Source organism: Mus caroli, unplaced genomic scaffold (genome assembly GCF_978045245.1).
Source record: "Mus caroli unplaced genomic scaffold, Mus_caroli_1 scaffold_4, whole genome shotgun sequence".
Lineage (NCBI taxonomy): Eukaryota > Metazoa > Chordata > Mammalia > Rodentia > Muridae > Mus > Mus caroli.
The window spans coordinates 141,266,327-141,283,810 of NW_028227259.1; the positions used below are offsets into that span (position 1 = coordinate 141,266,327).

General features: G+C 53.0%; 2 protein-coding genes across 4 annotated transcripts; one reads left to right on the forward strand and one right to left on the reverse strand.

Moving 5' to 3' along the window:
• Positions 1–517: 517 nt before the first annotated feature.
• On the forward strand, positions 518–3,575 carry Vgf (VGF nerve growth factor inducible). Of its 2 annotated transcripts, none has more exons than XM_029477056.2 (2): positions 518–706; positions 1,212–3,575. In XM_029477056.2, the coding sequence occupies exon 2, from the start codon at positions 1,232–1,234 to the stop codon at positions 3,083–3,085; it is 1,854 nt and encodes a 617-aa protein (XP_029332916.1). In that variant the 5' UTR covers positions 518–706; positions 1,212–1,231; the 3' UTR covers positions 3,086–3,575. The 2 variants fall into 2 exon arrangements, with proteins under 2 accessions (XP_029332916.1, XP_029332917.1); XM_029477057.2 differs by lacking the exon at positions 518–706 and adding an exon at positions 950–1,085.
• Positions 3,576–5,258: 1,683 nt separating this feature from the next.
• Positions 5,259–16,474, reverse strand: Ap1s1 (adaptor related protein complex 1 subunit sigma 1). Of its 2 annotated transcripts, XM_085837335.1 has the most exons (5): positions 16,382–16,474; positions 13,452–13,630; positions 12,157–12,265; positions 7,703–7,840; positions 5,259–6,079 (listed from the first exon to the last, which is right to left on the reverse strand). In XM_085837335.1, exons 1-5 carry the CDS (start codon positions 16,382–16,384, stop codon positions 6,032–6,034), a joined length of 477 nt encoding a protein of 158 aa, XP_085693461.1. In that variant the 5' UTR covers positions 16,385–16,474; the 3' UTR covers positions 5,259–6,031. The 2 variants fall into 2 exon arrangements, with proteins under 2 accessions (XP_085693461.1, XP_085693462.1); XM_085837336.1 differs by lacking the exon at positions 5,259–6,079 and having other exon boundaries at positions 6,104–7,840.
• Between the last annotated feature and the right edge of the window lie 1,010 nt (positions 16,475–17,484).

Sequence of the window (17,484 nt, forward strand, 5' to 3'; positions counted from 1 at the left end):
TACTGTGGCGGAGTAGGGAGCCAGGCCCCTTCCCCTTTCAAACCCTTACCGTCCCCCCATCCAGTACTGATCTTTTACTGGCGCCCAATTAGATGCTGGCGGTGCCCTCTTCCTATTCTGCTCAGCAACGCAGGCTCCGCGCCGCAAGTGCTTTGTAACCCACCCTCCCGCCTTGTGGTTCCTCTGTACCCACCCTTCCATTCATTTTTACATTCATTCATTCATCCTTTTCTCCTCGTCCCTCCTTCATTCATTCATAGCCCCCTGCCCCGCCCGCCTCGACATTTCATTCATTCATTCATTCATTCATTTCCCGGAGCTCGGCTAGCGCACGCCCCTCTAGCCGAGGGCCCTACTGCGCAGGTGCAGGCCGGGAGCGACGATTATCCTCCAATCATTGGACTTTCACCGTCCACCAGACACCCGCCCGCTTCCCCATGAATGAACATTGACGTCAATGGGGCGGGGCTAGCCCACGTGACCCCGCGCGCTCCCCTTTATAAGGCAGCGGCGGCGCGGGCGCTGTCCAGCGTGCTGAAGCCGGAGCGAGAGCGCTGTTGCTGACCCAGCTGAGCCCAGCTTCTAGGACGCCAGCCCTCGACCATCGCTCATACTCCAGCCACGGAACGGAGCCAAGGCGGACCGGTCCCGATTTTCCCCCTGCCCCGACCCTCCTCTCCACCTCCCGCCGTCGTGACACCGGCTGGTAAATACTCCGCTGTCCATCCCTCCAACCCTCTTCACTCGTGGGCGTGAAAGGAGGATTTTTCTTTCCATATGGGGTATTGAGAGCATAGTGGTGTGCCCCTGGGAAGGGTCTTTGGTAAAAGGGGAGTCTCTGCTTTTCTGTCGCTGATGAAGTCACCCACGCACCATCCGGGGAGTCCTGTGGGGAGGGAACAGATCCCCCCTCCCGCTTATCATTGCTGCTTAGTACGCGGGCGCTGGCTGAGAGATGACTTAGGGAAGGGGGCGACAGGAGGTACTGGGTACCCAGAAGGAGGATTGCGGGCGTTCTCTGCCCATTTGCACGACCCCAGAGATCGCCACATCTTTCTTGTTCTCTGCTAAACGTTTCTTTTCGGGTAAGGTTAGAGAAATGAGGGAAACCCCGGATTTCCTGCTTAAAGGTGGGGGGAGGGAATGCAGAAATAGAAAGCGGGGAATTCTTATAGAAATCCTCTATTTCTTTGATTTCTTCTATTTTTCAGTCTCTGGCAGCCCGTTGGTCATGAAAACCTTCACGTTGCCGGCATCCGTCCTCTTCTGCTTCCTTCTACTGATCCAGGGGTTGGGAGCAGCGCCCCCCGGGCGCCCCGATGTTTTTCCTCCTCCCCTCGGCTCTGAGCATAATGGGCAGGTAGCTGAGGACGCAGTGTCCCGGCCAAAGGATGACAGCGTCCCAGAGGTCCGAGCTGCTCGGAATCCCGAGCCTCAGGACCAGGGAGAGCTCTTCCAGGGCGTGGATCCCCGGGCGCTGGCCTCGGTACTGTTGCAGGCACTGGACCGTCCGGCCTCGCCCCCGTCGGTCCCGGGAGGTTCCCAGCAGGGAACACCCGAAGAAGCAGCAGAAGCTCTGCTGACCGAGTCCGTGCGCAGTCAGACCCATAGCCTCCCAGCACCAGAAATCCAAGCGCCCGCTGTGGCCCCCCCTCGCTCTCAGACTCAAGACCGCGATCCCGAGGAGGACGACCGCTCAGAAGAGCTGGAGGCGCTAGCATCCTTGCTCCAAGAACTTCGAGATTTCAGCCCGAGCAATGCTAAGCGCCAACAAGAGACGGCGGCAGCAGAGACTGAAACCCGCACGCACACGCTGACCCGAGTCAATCTGGAGAGCCCTGGGCCAGAGCGCGTGTGGCGCGCTTCCTGGGGAGAGTTCCAGGCGCGCGTTCCGGAGCGCGCTCCTCTGCCGCCCCCGGTCCCTTCCCAATTCCAGGCTCGAATGTCCGAAAGCGCTCCCCTTCCAGAAACTCATCAGTTCGGGGAAGGAGTGTCCTCCCCTAAAACACATTTAGGTGAGACTTTGACACCCTTATCCAAGGCGTATCAAAGTCTAGGTGGCCCTTTCCCTAAGGTGCGCCGGCTCGAGGGCTCATTCCTGGGCGGCTCCGAGGCAGGAGAGCGCCTGCTTCAGCAAGGGTTAGCTCAGGTAGAGGCAGGGAGGAGACAGGCAGAGGCCACCCGGCAGGCCGCGGCGCAAGAAGAGCGGCTGGCCGATCTCGCCTCCGACCTGCTGCTCCAGTATCTGTTGCAGGGCGGAGCCCGACAGCGCGATCTCGGGGGTCGCGAGCTGCAGGAGACGCAGCAAGAGCGGGAGAACGAGAGGGAGGAGGAGGCGGAGCAGGAGAGACGAGGTGGTGGGGAGGACGATGTGGGGGAAGAGGATGAGGAGGCGGCGGAGGCGGAGGCGGAGGCGGAGGAGGCGGAGAGGGCGCGGCAGAACGCACTCCTGTTCGCCGAGGAGGAGGACGGGGAAGCCGGAGCCGAGGACAAACGCTCCCAGGAGGAGGCGCCAGGCCATCGGCGGAAGGATGCTGAGGGGGCAGAGGAGGGCGGGGAGGAGGATGACGACGACGAGGAGATGGATCCGCAGACGATCGATAGTCTCATTGAACTGTCCACCAAACTCCACCTGCCAGCAGACGATGTGGTCAGCATCATCGAAGAGGTGGAGGAGAAACGGAAGCGGAAGAAGAACGCCCCTCCCGAGCCGGTGCCGCCCCCCAGGGCTGCCCCAGCCCCGACCCGTGTCCGCTCTCCGCAGCCCCCACCTCCCGCCCCGGCCCGGGATGAGTTGCCGGACTGGAACGAAGTGCTCCCACCCTGGGATCGGGAGGAGGATGAGGTGTTTCCCCCGGGGCCCTATCACCCCTTCCCAAACTACATTCGGCCGCGGACACTGCAGCCGCCCGCATCCTCCCGCCGCCGTCACTTCCATCACGCGTTGCCACCTGCGCGCCACCATCCGGATCTGGAGGCCCAGGCCAGGCGCGCGCAGGAGGAAGCGGACGCGGAGGAGCGCCGGCTGCAGGAGCAGGAGGAGCTGGAGAATTACATTGAGCACGTGCTGCTGCACCGCCCGTGACCCGCCCCGGCCCCGCCTCCGCGCGCTCGCTCCCAGCTGCGCGCGCCACCACGCCCCCCTCCGTGTCGCTCCTCCTCCCCCCTCAGTGTTTGCATGCGCCCTGGCTCCGCCCCTCGGCTGCCGCCCGGCCCCGCCCCACAAGGCCCCGCCCCGGGTTCTGTCGGCACCGGACCTGCCAGACTTCCCTGGGGTCTGCAGTCTAGAACACGCAAAACTCGCAGGCAATCCCGGGGCCAGCCCAGGCGGGTGTGTGGTTTGTGCGAGTCCCCTTATATCCCCACTTCCTCCAGGGGCCTCGTCCCCATCTAGTTTCTCTAGCGACTTCCCAGTCCCAGACGGGAAAGGCTGTTCTATTTAATCGTGTGAAGTGTCTGTCTCCCAGCCTTGGGGCCCCCGGAGCCTCCCCTCTTCTCCAAATTGCTGTGAACTTACCCACTTCTCCTTCTCTGTTGTAAATACCCCTCACGGAGGAAATAGTTTTGCTAAGAAATAAAAGTGACTATTTTATTAGGACTTTGTTTTCCGTTATTCACCCGTCCCCTTGGGCCTGCCTGGTCCTCTCCAAGGGGCGGTGAGGGAAGCGCCAGTCAGCACAGGCTCCCTACTCTCTGACTAAAGCCAGACTGGGTGGGAGAAAGGTGTGAAGGTGAACCTGGAAATGGAATGCTCTAGTAATGCCTCGTAAGACACAACTTTGGGGTGAGATGGTCCGGTGGGTAAAGGCACACGGTGCCAAGCAAGACATGAGTGTAATACCTGGGTTCCTTCCACATGACAGGAGAGGACTGCCTACTGCAAGTTCTCTTTCTGACTTCCACATGCCCACCTTGGTACGCTCACCCACCCACAAAACAAATAAACGTGATAAAAGCAAAACAAGCAAAACAAAACAGAAGCCCCACTTTTGTCCACTTCTGCCTTTTGACCAGAGGTTGAGTCATTGTTCTCAGTGTTTGACTCAGCAAAGAATGGAGGCCAACCAGAGCCAGTTGTTGGGAGTGGGGACATGGCTCAGTTGGTAAGAGTGCCAGCCTCATGTGCACTGGCCCCTAGGTCTGGTCCCATAAAGTGGGTTCAGGGTCGGACAAAAAGATAAAACAAACAAGAAAAGAGCCAGTTGGCGGAGAGAAGCAAACTTCCAGGGAACTCCAAAGAAAAATGGCAACATACAAATTCCGCTATGGGAATTCTAGGGAAATCTAGGAGGCTCCCCCTTCCCCCACTCATCCAGCCTTCCCTTCAAAGTTCCCCGACTTCTTGGGAATTTCAGGAGAAGGGGCTAGCCCCTACACCTTGCTTTTAGCCATTTCTTCTCAATTACCTGCCCAAACAAAATTAAACGAGGCGTATGGCTACCTTCCACAAGGACTTCTGAGAAGAGAGCCAATGCCATCAGGACTTGTCCTTTCTGGGGTTTGTGTAGTTACAAGCGGTGTGTAAAATTCTTTGGGGTGGGGCCACTAGACGGAGCAAGAGACACTCATTTAAACTCCCAATTCCCATTAAGCAGTGGATGCTTTCCTCCTTCCAGAATGACCTTTCCATAGTGTGTGGGGTACACTTGCTAACCGATCTATCTGTTGGGGCTGGGTTCTGATCCCTAGTATGACAAAATACTGCGTGGATGCAGCCTTTCCTCTGTTGGGGCGTGGTGCTGCACACCTGTGATCTCAGCAGCCCTGGAGGCAGAGGCAGGAAGATCAGAAAAGTCAAGTTTATCCTCCATCCATGCTGAGTTTAAGGCCGGCGTAGACCACAGGAGACCCTGTATCTGCTGAGTTGGGATGTGCTTAGCACACGCTTGTCATCCCAGCAGCCAGAAGGTGGATACCAGGAACATCCCTGAGTTCCAGGTCCTCAGAGCTATGCAAGCAAAACCCTGCCTCAAAAAGCAAGACTGGACAATAGAGGGCTGATAGCTCAGTTGGTAGTGTCTGCCTCGAATGCATAAGCCGCAGGCTTCATTATTCCAGCATATAAAACAATAACAACACCCCCCAAAAAACAAAACAACAAATCTTGTTGTCTATCTGACATCCAGCTGGGCGTCTTCTATGTTTAGTATTTCTTCCCAATGGCCCAGCTCCCAGGAAGACATTAGCAGGAAGCTGCCCTTGACCTCAGAGTGGACGTCCGTCTTCTCCAACAAAGCCAAGGCAAAGCCAAGTCCAGAAACACTTTTTCCTTTTATTTCAGAAGAAAGGAGATAAAGGCAGCCACTTGGCCCATGCCACCTGCTTGGCTCCTGCCGCACCATCACCGTGGAGTGGAGGAAAGGGGACAGGGTCAGTGTCCCAGAAGGCAGGCCTCTCCCCCAACCTCCCCTTCCCTCCAAGTAGCAAGGTTAGAAAAACATGAACTCTCTGACTCCTTCCCTGGCTCTGGCTGGACACTGGAGCCCAGGAGGAAGTGGGGGCTGGAGAGGACAAAGCCCCTCCCAGGCAGAGAAGCTGCCCTGGTCCCAGGCAGAGAAGCTGCCCTGGCTGATTACGGGGAGGCGTGGAGGTAGGTTTTGGGGCAGAGGAGAGAAAAGAGCCCTGGAAACCTTTTCCCTTTAACCTGACGTATTTATATATTTACAGCCACACAGGACACAGGGAGAGCGAGGGATGGCTGGGGTCAACATTGCTTCTTCAAAGGAAGGGAAATGGAAGCCACTGTGCACCCCCATCCAGGTCACGCTTTTCCTCCCTTCTAGATCCTAAAGCCTTCGCTGGGAAAGGTAGAGGGTGGAGGGAAGGGAGATTTGGAAGGAGGGAATGTTTGTACGAAGGGCCGAAGGGCTGGAGCCACAGCTCCTTCTAAAGTAGGTAAGGTGGCCGAGGAAAAGCAGCCGAGTCCCTCCAAGAGAAGGGGTCTAGGGGAGAGGTGAGAGAAACAGCCCCCGAGTGCTGTCTCTTGTCTTGGCTTCCCCCGGTCCACAGGGCCCCCCGCTGGCTGACGGGGCTATGCCAGGCCCATCTCCTCCAGGACACTGCGCGGCGACTCATCCTCCTGAGACACACAGGGGTGACACAGATACCAGGAAGGGTAGACAGGGTGGGCGAGATGAAGGAATCAGAGTGGGGGGGGGGAAGCAGACACACATGGGGGTGGGGAAAGAGAAGCTGGTATGAGCCCAAGGCTGGAGCGCCGTAAGCCCTCGGGGGGGTTGGGGGGGCTCACGGGCCTCATGACACCATTCCCAGCACCCACAGTGGCAAGGAGGGGAGAAGAGGCCAAGTCATCACCCAAAATCTAAAGCTAGAAACTGGGGGAGCAGGGAAGCAGCTTCAGAACCCATGGGTAAGAGGCACACGAAGTTGGGGCAGGAAGAACCCTAATCTCCAGGGGTAGGTAGTGTGCCTCTCAAGAGTGGGAACGGCAGTAGGCCACTGGTACCAGACTCCTAAGGGAAGGAAAGGTAGAATTCAGAGTGATGAGTCACTAGTGCCTGGTGACCAGGGGACACACACGCGTCTGTCTGTGTGCATATGTGTGTGACGGGATGAAGGGAAGCTGGACCACTGGGGTGACCTCGAGTTTCATTCTGCCATTTCTCCCCCTATACAGCTGACCTCCGTCATGGGTGGACCCCATCTCTCTCCCTCCTCAGAGCCGGCTCAAGCTGGCTTGCTTGTCACTGCAGAGTCCTGGTGACTCATCTCCCTGCACCAAGGCTCAGCAGTAGCACAGCAGAGGGGACAAGCGGGGATGGGAAGAGGGTAGAGATGCCAGACAGCAGGGAGAACTGACAGAAGGCCTCTGGGCCAGCCCCGCGTCCCCACAGATGTTAGTTCAGGAGCAAAAGGGGTGTGTGTATGTGTGTTTACACGCTGTTAAGCGGGAGGACTAGGCAGGGTTGGACAGAATGCTCAGTCATTATATGACACGCATCTGTCATGAAAGCATGAAGACCTGAGTTCAAATCCCCAGCAACCCCAGAGAAGCCTGGAGTGGAGGTTTGGGTCTTTAATTCAAGTACTTGTGGGGAGGGAGCTGAGACAGGTAGATCCCTGAAGCTCAATGGCCAACCAGCCTGGCTGAATGGATGAGCTCCAGGTTAAGTGGGAGACTCTGAAAAAATAGAGAATGGCTGAGGAAGATAGCCAATTTCAGCCATTGGTCTCTATCCACATGTACACACACAGACCCTTCATGTCAGAGACAGACAGTGACAGACAGAGGGAGAAATATATACAGACAGACATATAGACAGGTAGATAGACAGACACATAGATGATAGACAGACACATAGGCAGACAGACAGACAGACACATAGATAGATGATAGGCTTATCTACTATGAATCAGTCTCCGACTCTCCTAACAACCCTCACTGTCATGAAAGTCATTAAGTCAAAGAAGACTAGGCCAGAATAAGACAGACATCTTAGGTCTTGGGAAGAGCCTGAGCTTGGAATGAAAGAGGGGACAACCGTAGTGGGCGATCGGTCCACCCATCACCTGCTCCACCGGTTCAGGACTCAGGACAAATTTAGACAGCAGGGCGTGATGGGGGCCAGACGCCACAGGGAGGGGGGCCCACTCGTCGCCGGGCAGGGTGTCCGAGGGGCGGGGAGTCCCCTCGGCCACAGAACTCCTCCTCCTCCTCCTCCTCACTGTCCCTGGCTCGTACCTCCTGCAGCAGGTCAGCCTGTTCAATGGCTTTGAGCACACTCTTCTTGGAGGTGTCCTGGACATCCCCGCCCATCAGAAACTCATCCAGGATAAAGTAGGCTTTCTCAAAGTTGAAGATGATGTCCAACTCACATACCTGGGAGAAGGGGGAGAAGGCAGAGCTGAGCACCAAGGACACCCCAACCTCCGCCCGTCTGCTTCATGCCCCTAGACAGCCTTGTGTACTCCATATCGCCACTAAATCCCCTATATGGCTGAAGCTGTCCTTGAACCGACCCCCCCCTGCCTCCACCTCTCAAATGCTGGGATTATAGCATGTGCCTCCACACCATTTTTATGTGGTGCAGGGCCTTGGGCACACAAGGCAAGCATTCTACTCTCTGAAGCTCGTCCTCAGCCCCACAGTGAGTTCCATCGTGAGTCTTAGACCTTCCCCTCCCAGGCCTCAGTCTTCAGAGCTTTGGCCTTTTCCCACAGGCTGGCCTTGAGGTCCCAATCCTCCTGTCTCAGCCTGAGTGCTGGGATTATAGGCCCAGGCCACCATGCCTGCTCCTGCTTTCACTGTCTCAGCTTCGGGATCAGGAGTTACAAGTCTGTGGTTGCTGTTGTTTTCCTCTTCAAATATCCAATATGGTTTCTGCCAGACCCGGGTTAGCCTCTAACCTAGACACTCTGGGGCAGAGGAGAACACCACGACTTTGCTTTAGGAGACCCAAGGCGACCTCCATTAATATGCAATTTGTTGTGCACATCATGGAATGTCTGAATCTCAGTTTCCCCACCCAGGAAAGGAGGTGGTAGCGTCAACTCCTCAGATTGACAATGAGCAAACCAGAGAACCATAAGGCATGTGGGGTTTCTTATCTCAGTCCTGTAAGGTGCTGCAGCAAATGGATCCTAAGCTCTGGTGTGAGTTCAAGGTCAGCTTGGACAACTTAGGGAGATCCTGTCTCAAAGTAAAAAGTAAAAAAAAAAAAAAAAAATGGGGGGGGAAACAGCTCAGTGGTCAGCACAGGGTAACGACGTGTGAGGCCCAGGTGCAACTGTAGTATCAAAAACCCACCAATTAATGCGGGCCCGGAAGGTACCTTAGTTGGCTGCCTGCTGGCTTGGCTGGTCTAAGAATGGCCCTCACAGCAGCTGACTGAAACACATGCAGATACCCACAGCCCAACACTGGACGGAAGTCAGGACTCTTTTTTTTTTGTTTGCCTATTTTCGATACGGCGGCAGCGGCAGGGGGAGGGGGGTGTCTGTATAGCCCTGGCTGTCCTGGAATTCATCCTGTAGACCAGGCCGGCCTCGAACTCAGAAATCTGCCTGCCTCTGCCTCCCGAGTGCTAGGATTAGAGGCCACCATTGCCCGGCGAGGTCAGGACTCTTATGAAAGAGTTGGGAAGGCCTGAAGGCCCTGGACGTGAAAGCAAGCCCACAGGCAGACCAACAGAGTCAACCAACCTGGATCCCTGGAAGCTCAGAGACTGAGCCACCAACCGAAGGGCTTCCTCAAGCTGGATGGAGGCATACGTATAGCAAATGTGCAACTCAGTCTCAGTGTGGGTCCCCAACAACTGCAGCAGGGGCTCCCCTAAAGCTGTAGCCTGGCTGTGTGATCTGCTCCTCAATAGGGCTGCCTTGTCTGGCCTCAGCGGGAGAGGATATACCTAATCCTGTAGAGACCTGATGTGCTAGGGTGGGGGAATGACCAAGAGGGCCCCCCATCTCAAAGAAGAAGGGGAGGAGGGATGGGAGGAGGGACTCTGGATCAGGGAAACATTTGGGCTGTAAACAATTACATACATACATACATGCATGCATACATACGAAGAATGGCCCCCATAGGCTCATTTATTTGAATGCTTAGTCACCAGGAAGTGGACAGTCTGAAAGGATTAGCAGGACTAAGAGGTGTGACCTTTTTGGAGGAGGTGTGTCACTAGGGGTGGGCTTTGAGGTTTCAAAAGCTCATGTCAAACCCAGAGTCAGTCTATGTCAGTTCTCTCTCTCTCTCTCTCTCTCTCTCTCTCTCTCTCTCTCTCTCTCTTCCTCCCTCTCCCTCCCTCCCTCCCTCCCCCCTTCCTTCTCTCCCCCCCCTTCCCTCCCCCCCTATTCAGGGATCAGGATGCAGCTCTCAGCTCTAGCTCCTGTCTACACGCCACTATGTCCCCCCATGACAATAATGGACGGAACCTCTGAAACTGTAAAGCAAGCCCCAATTAAATGCTTCTCTTACAACAGTAGCCTTGGTCATGGTGTCTTTCACAGTTGTGGATCAGTGACTAAGACACTTACTATGGGTCAGTCCCCAGCATCATATAAACTGGGTGTGGTGGCCACACCTGGGAGTGCAAGGTCATCCTCAGCTGCTCCAAGCGGGAGCTGGAGACCAGCTAGGATGTGCATGAGCTCTTGTTTTAAAAAACACAAAAGGAGCTGGGTAGTGGTGACGCACATCTTTAATCCCAGCACTCAGTGTGGGGGGGGGGGAGGCTGGCAGATCGCTGTGAGTTCGAGGCCAGCCTGGTCTACAAAGTGTGTTCCAGGACAGCCAGAGCTACACAGAGAAACCCTTGTCTTGAAAAACAAATAAATAAAAAATGGACAAGAAGAACAGCGGGGATACTGTCTGTGGCAGAGGAAAGAGCGACAACAGGAGGGTGGCCTGTATTCAGCCCTCAGTACCAACAAAACTAATTAATTAGTTTTAAGTAGAACCCAATTGGGCTCTGTACATCATTAACGGTGCTACACATTATGAAGGCATGGCTACTCTGCACCTAATGTCTGCACCATCTATCAAACCCAGGCTACCCACCAGCCAAGTTACTCCTGAATCTCTGGGAAGGTGGGGCTCTGGGTTATCACCTTTTAAAAAACCAATCTTTTAGATTGATTCATCTATTGTTATGGGCATGAGTGTTCTGCCTGCATGTGTGCGTGTGTACCATGTGCTTGCCTCATGCCTGCGAAGTTGGATCCCCAGGACCCAAGTTAAAAAAAAAAACCTAGATATGTTGAGGCTCATTTGTAATCCCAGCACGGGGGAGGGGAGACGTGGGGGTCCTCAGGCCAGTGCCAGACCCTGCCTCAACTAACAAAACAGAAAGCACTAAAACAAGCAAAGATCTCACAAAACAAACAAGCAAAAACCCAGACCAAGGTGGGAGTTGGAGGGACGACTCAGGAGTTATGAGGACATATCGTCCTTGAGGACCCGAGTCCAATTCCACACACCTTGGTGGGGAGGCACACACGCACCCATGACTCCAGCCCCAGTCAAGCCTCTTCTCTTTTGTCAGGCACCTGCACTCATATGTATGTACCTTGACAGACACATGCACATATAAATACAAAGTAAATAAAATGAACCTTTCACACACGCCTTCCATCCTATCACTCAGAAGGCAGAGGCAGGCAGACCTACTGGGAGCTGGAGCCCAGCCTGATTTACATAGCAAGTTCTAGGCCAGTCAGAGCTACATAATGAGAGCCTATGAGATAGTAATTTATCTGTTTTCTTTTCTTTTCTTTCTTTTTTTTTTTTTTGAGACAGGGTTTCTCTGTATAGCCCTGGCTGTCCTGGAACTCACTTTGTAGACCAAGCTGGCCTGGAACTCAGAAATCTGCCTGCCTCTGCCTCCCAAGTGCTGGGATTAAAGGTGTGCACCACCACGCCCGGCTTATCTGTTTTTCTTTTATGTGCATTGGTGATGTGTCTGTATATATATAGGTCTGTGTGAGGGGTTGGATCTCCTGGAACTGGAGTTACAGGCAGCTGGAAGCTGTTTTGTGGGTGCTGGGAATTGAACCCAAGTCCTCATCCTCTGGTGGAAGAGCAGTCAGAGCTCTTAACCACTAAGCCATCTCTACAATCCCATAGTGGGGCTCCAAAAATCAATAAATCAATAAATAAATCAATAAAAAGGAAAGAAAGGAAGGAAGAAGGAAAGAAAGGAAGAAAGAGAGAGAGAGAAAGGAAGAAAGAGAGAGGAAGAGCGAGAAAGAGGGAGAGAGAGAAAGAAAGAAAAAAGAAAGAAAGAAAGGAAGGAAGGAAGAAAGAAAGAGAGAGAGAGAGAGAGAGAGAGAGAGAGAAAGAAAGAGAGAAAGAGAGAGAGAGAAGGAAGGAAACTCCACCGCATGGAGGGCCCCTGCAGACCAGCACACGAGTTTGTCCTCTGGCCTCTCAGTGCACATATGGATACACTCACTTGGTCTCTCCCTCTACTCAATGCCAGTTTTCCTCTTCTCCCTCTCGTTCCATCTCATGCCAGAGCTCTACTGACTGAGGCACACCTGAAAGCTGATTAAGGGCCATAGCTAATAGGCTTAGAGCTTACAAGGGAAGATTAATTACGGTTCCTGTGCCCTGACACCACCTTCCCACTGAGACTTCCAGGGCAGGAAGATGGAATGGCTTGGCCATGAGAATGTGGGGCTCATGGGGAAACTCACGCTGCCGAAGTACTTGTCCAAGAGCTCTACGTATCGGTGGATCAGCTCCAGTGTGATCAGCTCGTTGTCTTGGCCTTCGATGGCGCAGCAGAAATAGAGACTGGCGTATCTGAGGAGGGAGCCAGTGAGATAGTTAGGTGCCCACTTCAGGACCCTGGAGCTCTAGGCTCAAGCAGCCCACTAGCAGGAGGTCCTCTGACTGTACACCGACCCTGTGGCCCCAGAGGGTACAAAGGGCTAACACTCTTTCCATGAGCACACTTCAGAAACATGCCAGATGCCTTTCTGCTCTTTTGACCCACCTGGTTGGCTTCAGTATAAATCTGAGCCAGTTTATATGCTCAGAACCCAAGGAACCAGAAGGGGCGTGTTTGGGGAAGTGGGTGTGGTGCTCAGAATGGCAGAGGAGACTGGGAGGGTCGTATTTGTGGGCAGGTGAGTCTTCAGGGTGTATGCAAGACGCCATGTCAGAGAACCAAGCAGGAAGCAGTAATTTCTTCCTTTTTATTTTTGAGACATGGTCTCACTGGGCAACCCTGGCCTGGAACTTGTTACATTGTAGGCCAGGCTAGTTTGACTGCAAAACACAGAGATCTACCTGCTTCTTCCTCTTGGTTTTTAACTTTCTTTCTTTTTCTTTCTCTTCTTTCATTCTTTTCTTTTTTTTTTCTGGCTTTTATAAATTTATTTATTTATTTATTTATTTATTTATTTATTTATTTATTTGGTTTTTCGAGACAGGGTTTCTCTGTGTAGCTCTGGCTGTCCTGGAACTCACTCTGTGGATCAGGCTGGCCTCGAACTCAGAAATCCACCTGCCTCTGTCTCCCAAGTGCTGGGATTAAAGGCGTGTGCCACCACTGCCTGGCCTGTTTTTTTTTTTTTTGTTTGTTTGTTTGTTTGTTTGTTTTGTTTTGTTTTTGTTTTTGAGTGACTAAGCCTGGACTAGCTTCAGACTTACTATGTAGCCAACTCCGTGCTCCTACCTCTACTTCCCAAGTGCTGCCGGGAGTACAGGCATGCGCCTTCACACCTGGTTTATGTTGTGCTTGTGGTCGAACCCAGGGCCTTGTGCATGCCAGGTAAGCACTCTATGAACAGAGGTCCATCCCCGGATGGAACAACAATTTCAAGATGAACTAGGGAAGTGAAGGAAGCGGGTATTCATGACCAACCAATAGATGCCTCGGTTCTTCACCCTCTCTGATTTCAGAGTTATTTCTCAGCCATTTGAACCCACAGTGCAACTCCAGGGCAATTCCTGAACATCTATAAATAAAGGGACAGAGTATCACCTCTTATAGACAACTTTGAGGTCCCTCCACTCCAGGAAGCTGCACATTTTGGGCTTTCGAGCCAGGACGACTTGCATGAGCTCTCGGACCATCTTCTTCCTCTCCTTGTCTGAGGTGGCCAGGTACCATTTTTGTAGCCGAAGTTTTCCCTGCCGGCTGAACAGTAGCATGAATCGCATCTGCAAGGGAGGAAGGACAAGGGATGAAGGGCAGAAAAGGGGGTTGGAGCCTCTTTTCCTCCACAAACATACAGCCCCAGACTCCCCCACTGTTCCTTGATACCTTCTTGAAAACCCCTGTCCTCGCTGTCGATGCTGGGTGTCCCCACAAGGAGGATCGTTTTTTTCCTGGGGGAAAGTCTTATGCCTGTGATTTGGGTTCAAATACTGGCTCTACTAGCTCGAGTACAGCCTCAGGCAAATTAATTTATACTAGGCTAGCAAGATAGCTAAATCAGTTACCAAGCCCGATGACCCAAGCGTACTACCCATGACCCACATTACAGGAGAGAACTGACTCCCACGAGCTGTCCTGTCTCTAGGATCATAATGTAGCAAGCACCCACCCACACACATATGGCAAACTAAATGTAAAAACATTTTATTACACTTATTTGTGTGTGTGTATATAGGTCAGAGGACAACTTTGGGGAGCTGGTTCTCTGTTTCTACTGTGTGAGCTCCGGGGATCAAATTCAGCTCGTCAGGCTCGGCCGCAGGGGCCTTTACCCACTGAGCAGTCTGATTGGCTTTGAAAAAGATTAAGCAAGTCTTTAAAGCTCCATTTCTTTATCCGCAGGATAGAAATAATACTTTCTACTGGAGGTCTTTTAAGATTTGTTATTATCATTAAAGATTTACGCTATGTGTATGATATTTATGTGCACAGATGTATGTGTGACACATGCACGCCTGTTGAGTCCTCCGGAACCGGAGTTACAGATGGTTGTGAGCCACACCGTGTGGGTGATGGGAATCAGGCTCAGGACCTTTGCAAGAGCAACGCATGCTCTTAACTACTGAGCCATCTCTCCAGCACATTTTTATTAGTTTTAATTCTGTGTAAGTGTGCATGTGTCTACATAGTGGGATTGTTCATTTATGAGGGTGCCTGACACACAGTAGGACCTGTAACATGCTAGGTGCTGCTATTTTCCCCTGACCTTGTTTCCTAACCTTGTCTTCCACGGAGAAGATGCCTAGCCTCATGATAAGCTGAGGCCAACAGACAACAGTTCTCTGTGTGTTCTTCTAGACGCCATGTCTCATAGATGTTGGGTCTCTACCTGATCCTGCCATAAACCTTCAGATGCCTCTGACTCAATATGGCCTCTCGTCAGTCCCATGCCTGTTGATACTCTTCCCTGAGTAGTGTACATGCATAGAACTGTGCTTGGCAGGGATGTTCAGATCTTACCCTCCATTTTCCTCTGCCATCCACACATTTAGTTCCACATACTGCCTCTCTTCCCAGCTTTTTTTTTTTTTTTTTTTTTTTTGGTTTTTTTCGAGACAGGGTTTCTCTGCGTAGCCCTGGCTGTCCTGGAACTCACTTTGTAGACCAGGCTGGCCTCAAACTCAGAGATCTGCCTGCCTCTGCCTTCCTAGTCCTGGGATTAAAGGTGTGCACCACCATGCCCGGCTTCCAGTTTTTTTAAAGTGTTCTTTTATATTCTTTTACATGTATGTGTGGGGCACCCACGTGCCATCACCTAATACGGAGGTCAGAGGAGAAGTCAGTTTTCTCCTTCCACCACATGGATCCTGGGAATGACCTCAAGTTAACAGCCACCTGGACAAGCTGAGCCAGCTCTCTGTCCCTCTTTTCTGCCTTTCTTTTTTGAGACAATGTTTCATGTAGCACAGGCTGATCTCAATTCCCTAGATCCCCCTTTTTTCTACCTCCTGAGTAACAGGTTACAGGTGTGCACTATAAGGCCTGACCTTTCTTCTGAGACATCAGGTGACTGATCACTGGGTCCCTCAGACAGGGGCACAGTCACCCTGGAGGGCTCTCCTTGGGAATGTCTGTGGAATAACTAGCAAGCAGAGCCCTCACTGCTTCCCACATGGCCCTAGTTTTATTACCAGTTGCAGAGGTTTCTGATTCCATATCCTGAACTCAATTCTCAGCAAACAGCTCTGAGAACATGGCCGGGGTTGGGATATCTGTGGTGCCCCACACTTCCAGTTTAGCAGGTTAAGTTAAAAGAAAACAACACCCCAGAAGCTAGGAAGTAAGTACTGTTGGTGGGGGGTTAGGGAAGGTGAAGAACTGAGGGAGTCCTGTGTAGTTAAGCAAAGGAGGTGACAGCTACAGCAGAAAGGCCTGGGTTCCGGAAAAGAAAATGCCCTGGAGAGGGTGGAGAGCTGGGATTGCCAAAGTCAGGGAGTCTACCAGAGCCTAGGTCCCCGACGGCAAACCCTAGAGCCCACCTGAGCCAGAACTCCGAGCGAGCTGTCAAGGAAGCGAGACAGGAGGTTCACTCCAGAGACCCGGAAACTGTTCCCTCCCACACCGAGCTCTCCATGGGCCATGCTCCAGTGTGGGCCTCAAGGGAAAGGGATTCGGCGACCTGCAACCATCCCGAGTGACCCGGGCGCCCCAACCTCGTGCCTTCCCTGCGGCAGTGCCTGGGAGGGTCTTAAAAGAGTCCCAGAGTCCCGAGTGCTTCTCCAGGCTCGGGACAGTCCCGCCACCATTCAGCCTAGTCCCCTCTCTCCTAACCAGCAAGACTCCTCCCCACCCCTGTCCCTAGTGCCATTTCCAGCTTCCGAGGTCAGCTCTCTCTAGCAGCTCCAGGAAGTGGATCCTTTGCGGACCACAGGGAAGACAGGGCGACTCCCACAAAGGGCAGCCCCCCTCCGGACCCCTGCAGGTACAGCCCACGCCCCTCGGGTCCCCGTCCCCTCCCTCTCCTCACAGCCTACCATCCTGCAGCCTCCAGCCCGGTGCGTCCCTCTCCGGCCACCGTAGAAGCCAGCTCCACTCCCAGTCGGATTCTTTTCTTTTCCCTCCCTCTCCGCTTGAAGCCCCGCCCCAAGGCCTCGCCGGCTCCAAGCACGGACGCATTGCGCAGGCGCCAACGCTGCAGCGACCCACCCCCATCTCATCCGGCGCGCAGGCGGGGCTGGAGGCGGAGAAGCGGAAACCATGGCAACCAGGTCCTTGACTTCAGCTTTGCAAAAGCCTGGTCGTCATGGTAACAAGGCTGTCTTGGTGGGTTGATTGGAGGATGGGAAGGGAGGGGGTAGAGGACAATGAGGACTTCGAGCTTTGGAGCATTTGTGGGGGGAAAAAGGCGGGAAAAGGGTGAGAGGTGTATGCACGATCTTTGGAGTTGATGAAGAAGTTGGGAGGAATGATGTGGAAAACATCAGTCAGAGGGTGGTGATGGGCAGGATGAGGGAAATACAGAACGGGAGGCTAGGAGAATAAAGAGTTCAAGGACAGCTCAGGGTTCCAGAGCAAGATCCTGTCCCCAAAAGCAAACAAGCCAGGTGTGGTGGTGCATCCTGTGAGCTCTACACTTGGAAGGCAGAGATAGGAGTTCAGCTGCAGCTACATGGCATGGTCGAGACCACCCAAGGCCACAGAGAGCCTGTCTCCAACAACAACAACAACAACAACAAAAGTGACACAAAACAGTGCAGATATGATGGTTCGGATTGTAAAGATGTTTCCAAACCCACAAGGTGGAAAGAAAGAACTGACTCCTGCAAATTGTCCTCTGACCTCTGTATAAGCAAGCACCCTTCCTTGTATACACCACACACACACACACACACACACACACACACACACACGGTCACAGGCAACACAAAATACACTTGTAAAATGTAATCTTAAAAAAACTAAATCAGGGATAAAATTCAGGGATAAAAAAATTGTTGAAAATGGGAATACTGTAACAGGAATATAAAGAACGGGAGGAAATTGTAAATTAAGGAGAAAGGGGGAGAAATGAAGAGAATCTTAAAGTATTAAAGGGGTGTGGTGTAATCCCTATAGTCAGAAGGCTACAGCCAGCCTA

Coding starts and splice junctions, on each gene's coding strand:
- Vgf (XM_029477056.2), top strand. CDS start 1,232: ATGAAAACCTTCACGTTGCCGGCATCCGTCCTCTTCTGCTTCCTTCTA.
- Ap1s1 (XM_085837336.1), bottom strand. Junction 12,266..13,451: donor CTCAAAGTTGTCTATAAGAG/GTGATACTCTGT, acceptor CTCCCTCCTCAG/ATACGCCAGTCTCTATTTCT. Junction 7,841..12,156: donor TGGACAAGTACTTCGGCAGC/GTGAGTTTCCCC, acceptor CCCTTCTCCCAG/GTATGTGAGTTGGACATCAT.